We start from the raw sequence: 19656 nt of genomic DNA, 5'->3' as shown, positions 1-19656 counted from the left end.
ACTCCTGCCGACCTGCATCATATTCAAGCAGAAGACGCTGTGTCATTCCTGAAGTGTAGTCTTTGACGACTTTTGCAGCAGATTTTCTTTCTCGTAATTTCATATGTAAGTTAGTGGCGGCTTCCAAGCAGAAGCTGCCTAAATAAAGGTCAGGTCACTTCTTTTAGCCGCGTTATGGCTTTCGAAGTCTAAAACAGCTAAAAGATCTGAAAAAAGATGGAAGATATGTACAGCAAGTTGTTTTGATGTTGCAGTGCATATGTTCATTCTTTTTGCAATTTTTTTACCGCTTTTTGAGGCGAATTACAGCTGGGATTCGCCTGAAAAAGATGTTGTGTCAACATGCCCTAAAGGGTATAACCCATCTAAGACTGGTATATTTGTAAAGTGTGTGTAAAAACAGGCAACTTCGCAATTTACTTATTACTAAAATTTTGCCCTGTTCTCACGCAATTTATTAATTTATCCTTTACAGCTCATTGCCAAGGGAACCGATCACCGATGTAGTGGCTGAACATGTGCAGCACTTCCAAGCTCTTTCATAGTAAGCTTGTAAGCATTGCACTGAGGCTAGCCGGGAATGCTGTAATGCAATGCTAGCTGCTACTTGTGACCAGCTTCTATTTGACTATTCTTCCAGAGGCAAAGCTGCCTGATTGAGCAACATAGGGAGAGAAAAGTTCAGGCTAATGTTACAGAAATGCTGCTGGCCTGAGCTGTCAATCAATCAGAAGCCCCTCCCCCAGCAATCATCACGTCGGAAGATTGGGTAGCAGTGTGCTCCTCAAAGGTAAACATGGCATTAACCCTTTAAGACAAGAAAATACCATAAAATCAGTAAAGTAACACCATTCTGCCTGCAAAACACAAGATTTATAAGAACAAGCAGAAATTTACCTGCACACAGTTGATAGAAGTGCTGTAATGGCCAATTGACAACAATACATTTTAGCACTGTACGCGGGGCAGAGGCAGCAATATTTCCTGAAATGGCAAAAAAAAACACATCAGCATATGAAGCCTGATGCTGAATGAGAGAAACTGGGGTTCAAGGGGAGACTGCCTGACTCAGAATATCAAAGGTAGTAACGTCTATCCTTGTGCCTTAAGGAGACTCATAGGCCATGCTATGCTCTTCTGGGAAATTAAATATGAAAATTTTCTCTTCAGAGAGAATAGGACTTGTTATGTCCAATCGATGGCGCTAGAGTTCTAGTCCTCTTCCTTTCTGAACAGACAATTTGCATATTTAATTGCCCAAAGGAGAAATTGCATGGCCTATAGGTCTCCTTACACTGGCTTAGCACTCTCATACCCACATCAGAGGTCTCTCATCCAGCCAAAACAGATCTCTAATTTTGCTTTGAGGAGGAGCAAACACTATGAAACAGGTGTCTGAAAATAAAGTGACTGATATTTGGCATTAATTTTGTGTTACCTAATTTAGAAGAAACAGCAGCCAGGAGACTGATTCTCTGCTCCTCAGCATTAGGGTTCATACCCATATGCGAGAAAAAAAGATCCGATTTCCGGACGGAAAAAACAGATGAGCGGCATGCGATTTCTGTGCGATTTTTAAACGGAACATCCGTATGATATGCGTATGCAATCTGTATGCAATGCGACTTTAACATGAGCTTTTACATACAGCAGTTCTCTGTCCTTTACACATCGTTTTAAAACTGAATATTCTTCAAAATACACACACACACACACACATATATATATTTATTAGATAGATAGATTAAAAGCCGTCAAATGATCTGCCACGTACAGTATAATCATAGAGTGACAGGTTATAATAGAATAGATTAGATATATATATATATATATATATATATATATATATATCCTTTCTATATATATCTATATCTGTCTATCTATATATCTATATCTATCTCTGGCAAAAAATTAAGAGACCACCACATCAAAACCCTGTCATGGGCAGCCCATTCTCCAGACCTGAACACTATTAAAAACCTCTGGAATGTAATAAAGAGGAAGATGGATAGTCCCAAGCCATCAAACCAAGAAGAACTGCTTAAATTTTGGGGCCAGAAGCAGTGTGAAAGACTGGTGGCAAGCATGCCAAGACGCATGAAAGCTGTAATTAAAAATCACTGTTATTCCACAAAATATTGAATTCTGAACTCTTTCTGAGTTTAAACATTACTATTGTTGTTTCTAAATGATTATGAACTTGTTTTCTTTGCGTTATTTGAGGTCTGAAAGCACTGTTTTTTTTTATTTTAACCTTTTCTCTTTTTCAGAAATCCAAGAAGTATTGTTTCTCCCTGCTGAGAATGACATGCTAAGCATGCCGAGATGAGGAGACTTAAAGCCACAATGCTCCTCTGGGAATTATGCAAATTGTCTCTTCAGAGAGGAAGAGGACTAGAACTCTAGTGCCACCTATTGGAAGTAACAATCCTAAAAGTCAATGTCGACCCTTTAACGAGCCTTGTTACATGACTTAGGATAAAAGCCAAAACCTTGGCTTTTAGGATTGCTACTTCCAATAGGTGGCACTAGAGTTCCAGTCCTCTTCCTCTCTGAAGAGACAATTTGCATAATTCCCAGAGGAGCATTGCGGCTTTAAGTCTCCTCATCTCGGCATGCTTAGCATGTCATTCTCAGCAAGGAGAAACGATACTTCTTGGATATCGATCAGACGCCTCTCACACAGCCAAACCAGATCTCACACTTTGCACTGACGAGGGGCAGTACCCCGAAACACAGTGTCTGCAAACTGAGATTCTGGTTTTGGCTTTTATCCTAAGTCATGTAACAAGGTTCGTTAAAGGGTCGACATTGACTTTTAGGATTGCTACTTCCAATAGATGGCACTAGAGTTCTAGTCCTCTCCTTTTCAGAAAAAAATACAAAATTTATTGCTTGGAAATTCATAGACATACTGTCAGAAGTTTGTAGACTAAAAGAACAATTTACATTTTATTCAAAATTATACCTATTAGGCCGGGGTCACACTGGCGATTAAATCGGACGAATGCAATGCGATAAAAAATCGCATTGCATTCGTCCCAATGTTATTCTATGGGGCAGCTCCCATCATGCAATGGGGGCGAGAAAAAATTGGATTGCAAACGGACCCGATGTGTGAGTTGCGGTAAAATCGCACCAAAAGCCCAATTTTTTTTTTAAAATACAGTAATATCACAGTGACCGGTTAAATAAAGAAACGAATTAATAGATCTAGGCACATATATATATATATATATATATATATTTTTATACATGTCATAGAGACACATTTATATATATATTTCTAATTCATACAGTTCATCATAGCAGAATAGCCGCTGAAACATTAGCCGGCTTTTGTATAATCATTCTTCTGCCCGACATGAAATGACACATGGTTTACATATAGTTAACCATTTCATTTCATGGTTTTTTTTATGTCTATCACTATTAATTATATGAGGGTTTGTGGGTAAAATTTTGGAGTTGTAGGGGTTCATTTAAGGGGTTAATTCGCTGTATTAAATTGCTGGGACTCCCGGTGACGTCACTGAGGCTGCAGGGAGTCCCCGCAATTTAATACAGCGAATTAACCCCTTAAATGAACCCCTGCAACTCCAAAATTTTACCCACAAACCCTCATATAATTAATAGTGATAGACATAAAAAAAACCATGAAATGAAATGGTTAACTATATGTAAACCATGTGTCATTTCATGTCGGGCAGAAGAATGATTATACAAAAGCCGGCATATGTTTCAGCGGCTATTCTGCAATCATGAACTGTATGAATTAGAATAATATATATAAATGTGTCTCTATGACATGTATAAAATATATATATGTATTTAATGTGTCTAGATCTATTAATTCGTTTGTGTGCGGAAACCTGTCATTGGGCTCCATTATATGTCCATTTAGCTATCCTGCGAGAAAATCTCGCCAGACGGATGTCAAACGGATCCTTACATGCGATTAAAATCGCATCAATGAAGAAAAATCGCATCAAAAGCGGATCACTGGTTAAAATACTTTTGTGCGATTTCGGACCGTTAAAATGGAACCGATTTTTTATTCGTTGTGTGTGACTCCAGCCTAAAGAGAAAAATCAGACAAACTGAACATTTGGAAGTGGTCTCTCTCTCTCTCTCTCTATATATATATAATATATAATTACCAATAAACTCTGTCACACATTTCCGGCGCTTGTGTCGCTTCCACAGTGCACCGCGACCGGAAGCTGTGACAGAGCCAATCACCATATTGGAGCACCCAAGTTATGGGTATTCCGATATGGCGGCCGGGATTCATATCCCCGCCAAGCCGCGCGTGCACCAATTCATTGGCTTAGCCGCCCGCCGGCTGAGCCAATGAGCAGTGCCGTGCGGGATTCAAATCCCCCATCATTGCCGCTGCACGCTCATTAGCTGAGCCGCCCGCCGACTCAGCCGATGAGCGGTACGGGATTCAAATCCCCTGCCAAGGAGCGCTGCACCGCTCATTGGCTGAGTCACCCCTGGCTGCGTGACTTTGGCGGGGGATTCAAATCCCACACAGCACCGCTCATTGGCTCAAGTGGCAGGGCGGGGGATTTGAATATGTAAAAAATAGAGTTAAAATAAAAAATAGTTATATAATCACTTTCCGACGGCCCACGATCTCCACTCCACGCTCCACATGCCCGGCATCTTCCGGTCCCAGTAATGCCTTGCGCGAAACACTGCTGATGACATCTCGCTCTCGCGAGAGTGATGTCATCTCCGGCCCTTCATGCCAAGCATTACTGGGACCGGAAGATGCCGGGAGCATGGAGAGGAGATTGGGGGCCGTCGGAAGGTGAGAATATATCTATTTTTTATTTTAACAGAAAAGCAGCACACATGGAATTACAGGGGTCTCCAACTGGCAGGAGAGTGGACCCCATCTGCGGCGTGGGGCGGGGGAGAGAGAGAGAGACCAGGATAGGGGGGTGAGAGGACCATGCATACCAGGATTGGGGGTGAGGGGACCATGCATACCAGGATAGGGGGGTGAGAGGGCCATGCATACCAGGAATGGGGGGGTGAGGGGATCATGCATAACAGGATAGGAGGGGTGAGAGGACCATGCATACCAGGATAGGGAGATGAGAGGACCATGCATACCAGGATAGGGGGGTGACAGGACCATGCATACCAGGATAGAGGGGTGAGGGGTACCATGCATACAAGGATAGGGGGGTGAGAGGACCATGCATACCAGGATTGGGGGTGAAGGGACCGTGCATACCAGGATTGGGAGATGAGAGGACCATGCATACCAGGAATGGGGGGATGAGGGGACCATGCATACCAGGATAGGGGGGTGAGAGGACCATGCATACCATGATAGGGGGGTGAGAGGGCCATGCATGCATTCAAATCCTGCGTGGCACCGCTCAGCCAGCGGGGCGGGGAAATTGAATCCCACGCCGCTCATTGGCTGAGCACCAGGGGGGTTCAGCCAATGGACGGTGCCACGCGGCTTTGGCGGGGGATTCAAATCCCGCGCGGCACCGCTCATTGGCTCAGCCGGCGGGGGATTCAAATATAATATATATGTCACGTCGCTATCAGACTAGGGGCCTGCTGTTCCGGCTTCGGCCACTAGGGGGAGCCGGACTGGCACGTCGCTGCCAGACTCGGGGCCTGCTGGTCCGACTTCGGCCACTAGAAGGCGCCGGACTGACACATCGCCATCGGACTCGGGGACTGCTGTTCCTGCCTCGGCCTTCGAGGAATGGCGCCACTTCCTCGAAGGTACTAAACACAAGGTTACAGTGATCACAGATCACAAGAACCTGACTTACTTGGAGTCAGCTAAAAGACTGAATCCTAGGCAGGCTAGGTGGGCTTTGTTCTTCTCTTTGTGATCACGTTTCGTCCTGGGACTAAAATTGTAAGGGCTGATGCCCTCTCTCGAAGTTTCTGCCCCTCACAGGCTGAGGATTCGGAACCAGTTCCAATACTGGCCAATGGGATCGTTGTCTCGGCAGTGTCTCTGGACCTTCTGGAGGAGATCCGTAGGTCCTCAGAGCCAGCCCCGGACATGACATGACATGACTCTGAAGTCTCCTGGACTCAGAGGTGTGCAGACGTGCCTGTCTGCTCTCTGCCAGACTGTGGAGACAATAGGGCGCCTTGCTAGTGGCAGCCCATTGCAGCAGCTATTATTTTATTTTATTTTGTTTGTTACAGTCTTTTATACCTTTCCTGATGTCTTTTTGGACCTCTAATTTCAACCTTGGATCTATGCAACGTTTTCATCTCGTGGATTGCGACGTTCCTGCACGCTGGTCTGCTGTGGGATGGAAAATGCAGCACACCCCCACACTTTCTACTGCTGCCGGGCACACTGCATATGGTTTTTACCCGGATCCTCCACTACCACCCACAAGTCCCCTGCTGGCATGGCCACTTTGGGGTACGCAATATGGTCCATCTCAGCTAATACTACCGACGGATGTATGCTGCTGCCCACAGCCTGTGTCAGTGATACAGCCATATGTGCTTAGCGGAGAGCACCGTATACAGTATGCCACGGAGAGGTCTCCCGGGATGGATGGAATCACTGATCGGATGGTTGTCCCTAGGTCTGTCGCTAATCGAGTAGTGTATTCAAGGAGTCGTCTTCTGGAAATGCGCAGGACAAAGTCTTCTCCAGCAGTTGCAATACCACATGTTCCACGGGAAATGAGGAGACCTTTCAGAGGTTGCAGAGCAGGCAAGAAGACCAAGTCCTGGAGGAGAAGGTTTAAACCTGCAGTCCCATCCATCATCATGGGTAATGTACGATCGCTTGGTAACAAGTCGGATGAACTGCTGGCTCTGAGTAAGACCCGGAAGGAGTTCAGGGAATGCAGTCTCATGTGCTTTACAGAAACCTGGTTGCATGAGGACGTCCCGGATTCAAGTATATCGGTACCGGGGTTTCAAATGGTTCGGGCTGACAGGGACAGAGTGAAGTGCGGTAAGAAGAAGGGTGGAGGAGTGATACTGTACATTAACAACAGATGGTGTAATCAGGGGCATGTAACAGTAAAGGAGAGACATTGTTGCCCAAACATTGAACTATTAGCAGTGGGCCTCAGGCCTTACTATCTGCCTAGAGAATTCTCTCTTGTTATTGCAGTGGTGTCGTATATACCACCATCTGCAAATCCAGAGGCAGCTGGGGATGTACTGTCTGGGGTGATTGCCCGGCTTCAGACGAAACACCCTAACTCTCTAACTGTCATTTCTGGGGATTTTAATAGAGCCAAGATCTCATTACCAAAATTCTATCAATATGTCAAATGTTCTACAAGGGACAATTATATATTGGATCTCCTCTATGCCAGTGTTAAGGATGCTTACTCATCATCTGCATTGCCCCCCCTGGGGAAATCTGACCACAATCTCATACTATTGTCTCCAGCTTATCAACCAGTTGTCTGCAAACAACCAGCGACAATTAAACGGATAAGGAAATGGTCTCCGGCAGCTGAAAAGACTTTACAAGACTGCTTTGAATGCACAGACTGGGAGGTGTTATGTGCCAGGGAACCTAATGATGATGTTAATGAGGTTACCAGGAGAGTTACTGATTACATCAACTTTTGTACTGACAATATTGTACCTATTCATGAGGTTCGGTGTTTTGCAAACAATAAGCCTTGGATTACAAAAGAATTGAAACATCTACTAAACAGGAAAAAAAAAGCTTTTGAAAGGAAGGACAAGGAGGAAATGAAAATTGTTCAGAGAGACTTAAAGGGGAAAATTAGGATTGCCCGTGAAGCATTCAGAATTAAATTGGAAAATAAATTGTCACATAACAACTCCAGAGAAGTGTGGGCTGGAATGAAGCTTTTGACTGGGTTTAAGGCAAGGTCAGATCAGGGGGGTGGGGGGCTGATCATGGCTAATGAAATGAATGTTTTTTTCAACAGATTCAACAATAAATGTGCCATGTCAACAGAGGAGAGGGCCGGGGAGAGACGAGCAATATCAACTGGGGGGAGGAAGTCGGAGTCTTTCTTGATCTCCGAAAATGATGTGAGGGAACAGTTTAGTAAGCTGGTCATGGGTAAAGCAGCAGGGCCTGATGGTATCTGTCCACGTGTCCTCAGAGTGTGTGCGAATCAGTTGTGCACTGTCTTCCAGCACCTGTTTAACTGGAGCTTACAATCACAGAGAGTACCAGTTCTATGGAAGACTTCTTGCCTGGTGCCGGTTCCCAAGACTACCTTCCCGAGCTCCCATAATGACTATAGACCGGTGGCCTTAACATCGCATGTGATGAAGTCCTTGGAGAGAATTGTACTTGCCTACTTGTGTCCGAGGGTGTCTGCTTTTACGGACCCCCTTCAGTTTGCGTATCGGCAGAGTCTGGGGGTGGACGATGCTGTAGCGTATCTACTACAAACAGTACATTCCTTTTTGGACAATGATAGAACCACTGTGCGTGCCATGTTCTTCGATTTCTCCAGTGCATTCAACACCTTACAGCCACTATTATTACGTAAAAAGCTGGTTGAAATGGCGGTTGATGAGGGACTAGTGAATTGGATCATTGATTATCTGTCGGACAGGCCACAGTTTGTGAGGTTGGGGGCGGCCGTATCGGATAGTGTGCGGAGTAGTGTTGGAGCCCCTCAGGGAACGGTGCTGTCGCCATTCCTTTTTACGTTATACACAGCTGATTTTCAGTATAAATCAGACCTTTGTCACCTTCAGAAGTACTCTGATGACTCAGTGATAGTCGGAGGTATTGAGAGAGACCGGGGGGAGGAGGAATACAGAAGGGTGGTTTTGGACTTTGTTGACTGGTGCCAGGCTAACCATTTAGAACTCAACGTAAAGAAAACCAGGGAGCTGGTGTTGAGTTATGGAAGGTGCATGAAGGATTGCTTACCTATCACTATTGATGGTCAGGATGTGGAGATGGTGGAGAATTTCAAATATTTGGGGGTTCACCTGGACAGCAAGCTTGATTGGAGGTGCCATATGGAGAAGGTTTGCAAGAAAGGGATGAGTAGACTTTACTTCCTAAGGAAGTTAAGGTCGTTTAATGTGTGTAGCAAAATGCTTGAAATGTTCTACCAATCCATTGTGGCGAGTGCAATCTTTGATGCAATTATATGCTGGGGTAGTAGTGTGCGCACAGCTGACGCGAATAAGCTGAATAAACTTATCAAGAAGGCTAGTGCGGCGGTGGGTCTACAACTCAGGACTTTCGAGGAGGTATTAGAGGATAGAATTACTAAGAAATGCAAGGCTATAATGAGCAACAATACACACCCGCTCTATGAACTGTTTGCGAAGCAAAAGAGCACATTCAGCAAGCGTCTACTCCAACTAATGTGTAAAAAGGAAAGATATAGAAAATCGTTTGTTCCGACAGCTGTGGGGATGTTTAACAAATGTATAAGTGTAAAGCATCCCAAGACTAAATGAAGTTCAAAGTGTATGGGGGGGAATTGGTGAGTTACAAGTACCAGTCTATCCGCATCTGCTGTCCATATAGACTTATTTTGTAAAGTGTGTATTGTTCTTGTAATGTTCTTGATCTTTGTTCTGCTGCTGTAATACTGTAATTTCCTCCGGGATCAATAAAGTTTATCTAATCTAATCTAATCTAATCTAATGACACCCCCCAGAAATTGTTCGTTCCAGCCCCGTTTCATCTACAAGTTCTGAAGGAGTCGCATGACTCTGTCTTGGCAGGCCATCCTGGTGTCAATAATACAGCCAGACTAGTGACTAGGAATTTTTGGTGGCCGATGGTGGTTAAGGACTGTAAAGATTACGTACTAGCTTGCGAAACCTGTGCTCACGCCAAGTCCCCCCATAATCGGCCTGCCGGCTGGCTCCAGTCCTTGCCCGCCCCAGAGAGTCCATGGACCCACATCTCCATGGACTTCATTACTGACCTGCCGGCCTTAGAAGGGAAGACATGTATCTGGGTGGTGGTGGACAGGTTCAGTAAGCAGTGCCATTTCGTTCCCCTGTCTGGACTATCTAATTCAGAAACTTTGTGTAAGTTGTTCGTCATTCATGTAATACGACTGCATGGCGCTCCGGTGAATATCGTGCCCGACCGAGGTACCCAGTTCATTTCTAAATTCTGGAAGGCATTCTGCAAATGCATTGGCGTTGAATTATCCTTCTCCTCCGCTTACCACCCTGAGACCAATGGTCAAACTGAGCGCACCAACCAGGCCCTAGAGCAGTATCTCCACTGCTATGTCTCGGAACATCAGTCCGATTGGGTGGAACATCTTCCGTTAGCCGAATTCACCCTAAATAATCAATACTGAGAATCCATCGAAACCACCCCGTTCTTCTGCAATCATGGTTTGCACCCACGTTTTGGTTCATTTTCGGCTAAGATGTCGGAGCTCCCAGGGGTAGAGAAATCCATCCATCACTTAAGGACCATCTGGTCGGAGGTGAACACAAAATAAAAAGGCTCCCTGGTCAAACAGGCTTCAGCCGCAAATAGACGGCGGTCCAAGGGGCCGCACCTGGGAGTTGGGGACAAAGTTTGGCTGTCTACCAAGAACATTAAGCTTAAGGTACCATCTGCCAAACTGGGTCCCAGATTTATTGGTCCCTATGAGATATTAGAGGTAATTAACCTGGTAGCCTTTCGTTTAAAGCTCCTCAGTCTTTTAAAATACCTAATGTTTTCCACAAATCTCTCCTCAAGATGTACCGCTCCCCAATTCATCCTGTCCAGTCCCCGCCTCCTCCAGTTTTGGTCAAGGGTGCCTTGGAGTACGAAGTCCAGGGTATCCTTGATTCCCGTTTGGTGAGAGGGTCCATGCAATATTTGGTGCATTGGAAGGGCTACGGCCCAGAGGAGAGGTCCTGGGTCCCTGCTGGTGACATCCATGCCAAGGGGTTAATTAGAAGGTTTCACCTCCTTCACCCTGACAAACCGGGTTTTGAAGGTCCGGAGGCCCCTCTTAGAAGGGGGAGTACTGTCACGTTGCTGTCAGACTCGGGGCCTGCTGTTCTGGCTTCGGCCACTAGGGGGAGCCGGACTGGCACGTCGCCGACAGACTCGGGGCCTGCTGGTCCGGCTTCGGCCACTAGGAGGCGCCGGACTGACACGTCGCCGTTGGACTCAGGGACGGCTGTTCCTGCCTTGGCCACTGGGAGGCACCGTGGTTCGCCCCTGGGTGAGGGTGGTGACAGAGAAGAGGCTCCTGCACAGGCATCTGGTGGGCGCAGGCTCCGCCCCTCTGTCAGTCATGTAGGGCTTACTGCATCACCATCTGGCCTGGTCCTGGGGGCGGTCCTAATTACTTCATCAGTCCGGGAACCTGTGAGGGATGACCTGATCCCTCAAATACCTTGGGACTGGTTTTGCAAGCCGCCGGATATATTCTTGGTTCCCCTGCGTGTTACTGTGTGAATTGCTATAGTTAACTCTGGCTTCAGCCTGGATTTCTGACCATTCTATTCCTTGCCGTTTTTGTACCTCTGACACTCTTCCGATTTTTTGATACTGACCTTCGCTTGGATTTCTGGCCCTTCTGCTGCCTGCTGATTCTGTACCTTTGCTGCACTTCTGGTTTTACTGACCTTGGCCCGGACTTTTGACTCTTCCTCTGCCTGCTGATTTTGCACCTCTGCTGCCCTCCGGCCTCCGACTCCTGCCTCCTGACCACGATTACGGGCTTTAGTTTTAACCCCTTGGCGGCTCTGGTCCACTGCTCCACCAAACAGCTACCCCCTGGGCCTTGCTACAATTCCAGATCCCTGCATAGGGGTTAAGTGTCTCGGGGTTACTCGGGGTGCTGTCCCTACTGCAGCCCAGATTCGCAGACGGCTGTCACAATATTTATATACAGTGTATATATATATAGATATATAGATATATTATTTATATTGCAGAGAGAGAGATGTATCTATATAAGAATAGCCGGTAATTAATTTGTCGACTTCTGTAACATCACTGCAGGAGCTGACAGGATAGGAGAGATGGATTACATACAGTAAATCCATGTAGAATAGATAGATATATACATGTCAGCAGCGTCGGACTGGCCCACCGGAGAACCGGAGGATTCTCCGGTGGGCCCTGGCATCTGGTGGGCCCTGGCACCTGCTGGCATACAGGGCCAGCAGTTGCCTAGGGCCCCCGCTGCTCCAGGGGCCCCCAGCCAGTGGTGTGTCGCACACCATGCAGCTGCTATGGGGGCCCCTGCCAGCGGAGTAGCAGCAGGTGTCAGGAGGCAGGAGCCCCTGTCCCCGCTGCTAAAGAGAAATGAATATTCACTGCGAAGCAGTGAATCTCATTTCAGGTCTCCACCCCCAGAGGCCCCGCCCCCAGCCCAGTAAGCTGCTCTGCAGACTACAGCTGTAAATCAGGGCCGGCGCCGCCCTCAGTCCTCTCTGCTCCTGACTCACAGCCAGTGCGCGATGACGTCACTACATCGCGCACCCGCTGTGTGTCTGGCAGAGGGGGCAGCTCCTGACACTGAAGCCGGGATCAGCGTGGGAGCGAGGAGGAGAGGTGAGTATTGTGTGTTTTTTTTTTTATATCTCTCTCACTCTCTCTGTCTCTATCTATCTATCTATCTATCTATCTCTCTTATATCTATCTATCTTTCTATCTCTATCTATTATCTATATCTATCTATCTCTATCTATTATCTATATCTATCTATTTCTATATCTATCTCTATCTATCGCTCTATCTTTATATCTATCTTTCTATCTCTACATCTATCTATCTATCTATCTATCTATCTATCTATCTATCTCTATATCTTTCTATTATGTCTATCTATCTTACTCTATCTATCTCTATATCTATTATCTCTATATTTATTATCTATCTAGCTACCATCTATATCTATCTATCTTTATATATATCTCTATCTAATATCTATATCTATCTATCTCTATACCTATCTATCTATTTATCTATCCGTTATCTATCTCTATATCTTTTCTCTGTATCTATCTATCTCTATATCTATATCTCTCGCTATCTATCGCTCTATCTCTATATCTCTCTATAGCTATCTATCTATATATCTATCTCTCTGTATATCTATCTATCGCTCTATCTCTATATCTTTCTATCTCTATATCTATATATCTATCTATCTTTCTCTATATCTTTTCTCTGTATCTATCTCTCTCTATATCTATCTATCTCTATAGATATATCTATTATCTTTATATCTATATCTATTTCTCTCTCTATCTATCTATCTATCTATCTCTATCTCTATATCTATCTCTCTGTATATCTATCTATCTTTCTATCTCTATATCTATCTATCTATCTATCTATTTCTATCTATTATCTATATCTCTATCTATCTATAGCTCTATCTCTATATCTATCTTTCTATCTCTACATCTATATATCTATCTTGCTATCTATCTCTATATCTATCTATATCTATCTATTATGTCTATCTATCTAGCTATCTCTATTATCTATATCTCCCTATCTCTATATCTTTCTATCTTACTCTCTCTATATCTATCTGTTATCTCTATATTTATTATCTATCTTTATCTATATCTATTATCTATATCTATATCTATCTATCTCTCTATATCTCTCTCTCTATCTCTATCTATCTTTATATCTATATCTATCTTTCTATCTATATCTATCTATTATCTCTATATCTATCTACCTCTATATCTACCTCTATATCTACCTCTATCTCTACCTCTATATCTACCTCTATCTCTATCTCTATCTATATATTATCTCTATATCTATCTATCTATCTATATATTATCTCTATATCTATCTATCTCTATATCTATCTATCTCTATATCTATCTATCTCTATATCCATATCTATCTCTATATCTATCTATCTATCTCTATATCTATCTTTCTATCTAACACTATATCTCTGTATCTATCTCTATATCTCATTATCTATCTATCTCTATCTCTCTCTAATTATCTATCTATCTATTGATCTATCCATCTATCTCTATATCTATCTCTATATCTATCTATTATCTCTATTATCTATATCTATCTATCCATCTATCTATCTAGCTATCTCTATCTATCTCTATATCTCTCTCTATATCTGTCTATCTTTCTAACTCTATATCTATCTATCTCTATACATATCTATATCTAGCTATTATCTCTATATCTATCTATCTCTATATCTATTATCTCTATATCTATCTATCTCTATATATATATCTCTATATCTATTTTTATTTATAGCCATCTATCTATATATATTTATCTCTATATCTATCTATATATGTCTTTATTATTATTATTATTATTATTATTATTATTATTATTATTATATCTGTATATCTCTATCTATTATCTATCTATTATGTATCTCTATCTATATATCTATCTCTATATCTTTCTATCTATAGCTATCTATCTCTATATCTATCTATCTATCCATTATTTTCTATCTATCTCTATATCTATCTACCTATCGATCTATCTATCTATATTTCTTTCTATATCTATCTTTATATCTATCTCTATCTATCTCTATCTATCTCTATGAATCTTTCTATCTATATCTATCCATTATCTACTTTCTATCCATTATCTACTATCTATCTCTATATCTATCTATTTCTACATCTATCTTTCTATCTATATCTATCTAACTCTATATCTATATAGCATTATACCCTATGAGGGGGTGCATTATTCCCTATGAGGGGGGCAGTATTATACCCTATGAGGGGGCAGCATTATACCCTATGAGGAGGCAGCATTATACCCTATGAGGAGGCAGCATTATTCCCTATGAGGGGGGCAGTATTATACCCTATGAGGGGGGCAGTATTATACCCTATGAGGGGGGCAGTATTATATTCTATGAGATGGCTGCATTATACCCTATGAGGGGGTGCATTATTCCCTATGAGGGGGGCAGTATTATACCCTATGAGGGGGGCAGTATTATATTCTATGAGATGGCTGCATTATATTCTATGAGATGGCTGTATTATACTATGTGAGGGGGCTGCTTTATATTCTATGAGGGGGCTACCCCAACTCCTGCTACATAATTAAGACATGTACAACCTTATATTATACCCGGATATTAGCGTGTTTTACCGCATAATTGGTGGTCTGGTATTTAACTCTATGCAGCTACATAGTGGGCCCCAAGAATGATTTTCTCTGGTGGGCCCAAGGTGTTCCAGTCCGACGCTGCATGTCAGTGTCAAATACAATTACAGTAGTACAGTGTGTGTGCAGCTTACTGTACATGTATTTAATTAATAAAAGATTTCATGGAAAAAAATGGTGTGGGGTCCTCCTATTATTAATAGCCAGCAATGGCTATGTAAGGGGGTGGCCAGATACGCCACGTGCCCTCCCACTGTGAATGTTGTATATTTGTAAAATGTATTGTACAATGTGATATTAAAGTAATGTTGGGCCTAGATATAGGGAGATTAGATGCTAGATAGAATAGCAATCATTAGATGGTTTTAGCCAGGATAGAAACAGTTAATTAGCTGAACCAATGGGATTGTTGGTGGGAGGAGTTACCCAGAGGAGACTAACTTTCTAGGACAATTCTGTCACAGTGTGTGTGTGGAGTGAACAGAGCAGAACAACAGTGCAGTGCAGCCTGGAGTGACAGTGTCCTCTGGACAAGAAGTGAAGCTAAGAGAGAAGGTCTGGAAAAGCTTTGTTCTGAGAGCACCTGAAGGGGAAGGCTACTGGTAGAATCTCGGTCTAGTGTTTGTGGGCCACCTTCTGTGTCGTCCAGGGACCTAGGGTCCTTTCAGAGACTGCAAGCGGCAGCCTGGTAATCGCCTAGAATGGGGATTGTGGACAGGGAGCACCCAGTGACAGCTAATAGGAAGATTCGGGAAGCCTTGGGTTCAGAGACCATGGTGCAGGAAGAAAAGCAGCAGGGACAGACCAGGAAGAGTAAAGGAGATGTTATGTTCATACTTGCATATTGTCAGGGTGTGGAAGAGTTAAAGCCCCTCACCACAGCTGACACCCGGGCAACCATTACAAAATGGCGCTGTGAGCAGGCTGAAGAACTTTTGCTTAAGGAAAATGGAGGAAACCCCAGCATGGTCAAGATGGTGGCCGTGAGTACCGACAGGGCGGAAAATGGTGCAGAGAAAGTGGCACTAAATCCGGCTGGTGGGGAGGGTGCCTTGTGTCTCGGCCCCATCCCCTTGTGAGCGGTGCCTGCCCGCGGTGTGCGCAGCAAAGAAATAAGAAAAGTTATGTCCAACAGCAGATTCCTGAGGAGCAGGAGATGTCCAATGCTGAAGGGGAGGGATGGCCGGAGTCAGCACCGCCCTGGCCCGGGAAGAGTCAATCTGAAGAGATCTACGTGTCTGACTGGATGGAGCCATTACGGGAGACTGAACGCCAGAATGGAGAGGAGCAAGATGGCACCCTGAAGGAAGAGGCTGACCCGGAAGACGTCGCAGCAGAGGAGGACACTGATAATCACAGAGCAGTGGTGGCAGAACCTCCGGTGAGTTTCTCTCAACCCAGCACCCCTGAGCCCACTGCTGCGGACCTTCCGGCTCTCATTCCTGTGCCCTCACTCCCGGAGTCCCGGCCTATGTGTGTGGATGTTCGCCCCCGTGATCCCCGACTCCAGGCTATTTGTGCCATACCCCCGTCTCCTGGTCCCTCACCTCGGCAGCGGCAGAAGCAGGGTCCGTTCCCATACGCCAGGCAAGTGGCCTGGGAGGCAGGGATGGTGGAGGATGCAAGGATGTCTGGAGCACGGGCACGGAGCTCTGCTGATGATGTATGGAGCTGTACCTGCTGTTAAACGCTCCTCCGGTAACTGCTTTTAAACAAAGGGACAGTGAATGAAGCTTAGCCAATGTGAAGTAAAGTTTTGCTCATTGCACAGGAGAATTTGGAGTGTCCCGTGTCCCTGAGGGCAGGAGCCCTGGAAGTTGTTTGGACTGTCTGGATTATGGCTGGAATAGGGATGTTCTGCATCCTTGTGGGCAGGAGCCCACATGATTGTGCTTTCAGAGTGGCCATGGTTGGAGAGAATGTGATAATGTGTTTTTTCCCCCCTTCCAAGTTTTGCTGCGCGTGGGGCATCTCCCCTGCTGGATTATGGGACTAAGGCCCTGACAGGATTGATTACCGTTGACTGTGTGTAACACACTTGCTGGAAAAAGAGGACTTGAGCTATTTAAGAAGGGAGGGGGGGAAACCTGTGTGAAGGAACGACCCAAAGGGTCAGGACTGTGTGAATCATCATTGAGTGGTCCTCCAGGCCAGTGTGGAGAAATAACAACCCAAAGGGGTCAAGACTGAGTAAATTGTCATTGAATGGTCCTCTGGATCAGTGTGGAGAAGTAATGACTCAAAAGGTTAAGACTGCGAACTGTTACCAAGTGGTCCTACGGATCAGTGTGAGAAAGTGACTTTGTTTTTCTTTCCTGTGTTTGGATACCCAGAGCAGGAAGAAATACTGGCATTTCGAGCACCAAAGTAGTTCCTTACAGGAGCAAAGGGACTAGGGTCAACGCAGCCCATGATAAAGAACTTGGACTCTTGTTCCAGGGCTCCAACCTAGTGGAGCTGGGGTCATGGATGACCAGTGAAAACAACGGAGCCTGTGCCAAGAATATTAATGTTTTATATGTTATTATAAAGTAAAATGTGTTGTTCTGTTAAAGGGAACTGTGTTTAACCATTTTGGTTACAGGTATCTTGACGGTCGGGGACGACCATGTTTAAAGAAGGAAGGTATGTAAGGGGGTGGCCAGATACGCCATGTGCCCTCCCTCTGTGAATGTTGTATATTTGTAATATGTATTATACACTGTGATATTAAAGTAATGTTGGGCTTAGATATAGGGAGATTAGATGCTAGATAGGATAGCAATAGTTAGATGGTTTAAGCCAGAATAGAAACAGTTAATTAGCTGTACCAATGGGATTGTTGGTGGGAGGCGTTACCCAGAGGAGACTAGAAACTTTCTAGAACAATTCTGTCACGGTGTGTGTGTGGAGTGAACAGAGCAGAACAACAGTGCAGTGGAGCCTGGAGTGACAGTGTCCTCTGGACAAGAAGTGACGCTAAGAGAGAAGGTCTGGAAAAGCTGTGTTCTGAGAGCACCTGAATGGGAAGGATACTGGTAGAATCTCGGTCTAGCGTTTGTGGGCCACCTTCTGTGTCGTCCGGGGACCTAGGGTCCTTTCAGAGACTGCAAGCGGCAGCCTGGTAATCGCACAGAATGGGGATTGTGGACAGGGAGCACCCAGTGACAGCTAATAGGAAGATTTGGGAAGCCTTGGGTTCGGAGACCATGGTGCAGGAAGAAAAGCAGCAGGGACAGACCAGAAAGAGTAAAGGAGATGTTATGTTCATACTTGCATAGTGTCAGGGTGTGGAAGAGTTAAAGCCCCTCACCACAGCTGACACCCGGGCACCCATTACAAAGTGGCGCTGTGAGCAGGCTGAAGAACTTTTGCTTAAGGAAAATGGTGGAAACCCCAGCATGGTCAAGATGGTGGCCGTGAGTACTGACAGGGCGGAAAATGCTGCAGTGAAAGTGGCACTAAATCCGGCTGGTGGGGAGGGTGCCTTGTGTCTCAGCCCCATTCCCTTGTGAGCGGTGCCTGCCTGCGGTGTGCGTGGCAAAAAATAAGAAAAGTTATGTCCAACAGCAGATTCCTGAGGAGCAGGAGGTGTCCAATGCTGAAGGGGAGGGATGGCCGGAGTCAGCACCGCCCTGGCCCGGGAAGAGTCAATCTGAAGAGATCTACGTGTCTGACTGGATGGAGCCATTACGGGAGACTGAACGCCAGACTGGAGAGGAGCAAGATGGCACCCTGAAGGAAGAGGCTGACCCAGAAGAAGTCGCAGCAAAGGAGGACACTGATAATCACAGAGCAGTGGTGGCAGAACCTCCGGTGAGTTTCTCTCAACCCCGCACCCCTGAGCCCACTGCTGCGGACCTTCCGGCCGGCTCTCATTCCTGTGCCCTCACTCCTGGAGTCCCGGCCTATGTGTGTGGATGTTCGCCCCCGTGATCCCCGACTCCAGGCTATTTGTGCCATACCCCTGTCTCCTGGTCCCTCACCTCGGTAGCGGCAGAAGCAGGGTCCGTTCCCAAACTCCAGGCAAGTGGCCTTGGTGGCAGGGATGGTGGAGGATGCAAGGATGTCTGGAGCAGGGGCACGGAGCTCAGCTACTGATGTATGGAGCTGTACCTGCTGTTAGATGCTCATCCGGTAACCGCTTTTAAACAAAGGGACAGTGACTGAAGCTTAGCCAATGTGAAGTAAAGTTTTGCTCATTGCACAGGAGAATTGGGATTGTCTCGTGTCCCTGAGGGCAGGAGCCCTGGAAGTTGTTTGGACTGTCTGGATTATGGCTGGAATAGGGATGTTCTGCATCCTTGTGGGCAGTAGCCCAGATGATTGTGCTTTCAGAGTGGCCATGGTTGAAGAGAATGTGATAATGTGTTTTTTCCCCCCCTTCCAAGTTTTGTTGCGCATGAGGCATCTCCCCTGCTGGATTATGGGACTAAGGCCCTGACAGGGTTGATTACCGTTGACTGTGTGTAACACACTTGCTGGAAAAAGAGGACTTGAGCTATTAAAGAAGGGAGGGGGGGAAACCTGTGTGAAGAAATGACCCAAAGGGTCAGGACTGTGTGAATCATCATTGAGTG

General features: G+C 45.2%; 1 protein-coding gene across 1 annotated transcript in view; it reads right to left on the bottom strand.

Moving 5' to 3' along the window:
- Positions 1-19656, bottom strand: part of GABRP (gamma-aminobutyric acid type A receptor subunit pi) — a 135859-nt gene that overhangs the window by 98153 nt on the left and 18050 nt on the right. Inside the window, exon 2 of the mRNA XM_073546330.1 lies at positions 898-984. Coding sequence (XP_073402431.1) covers positions 898-947 — 50 coding nt within the window. The 5' untranslated portion in view covers positions 948-984. The remainder of the gene's footprint in view (positions 1-897; positions 985-19656) is intronic.

Source organism: Dendrobates tinctorius, unplaced genomic scaffold (assembly GCF_039654945.1).
Source record: "Dendrobates tinctorius isolate UK_male_01 unplaced genomic scaffold, ASM3965494v1 ptg000147l, whole genome shotgun sequence".
Lineage (NCBI taxonomy): Eukaryota > Metazoa > Chordata > Amphibia > Anura > Dendrobatidae > Dendrobates > Dendrobates tinctorius.
The sequence above is the reverse complement of the archived record's forward strand: the minus strand, read 5'-3'. Positions and strand labels throughout refer to the sequence as shown.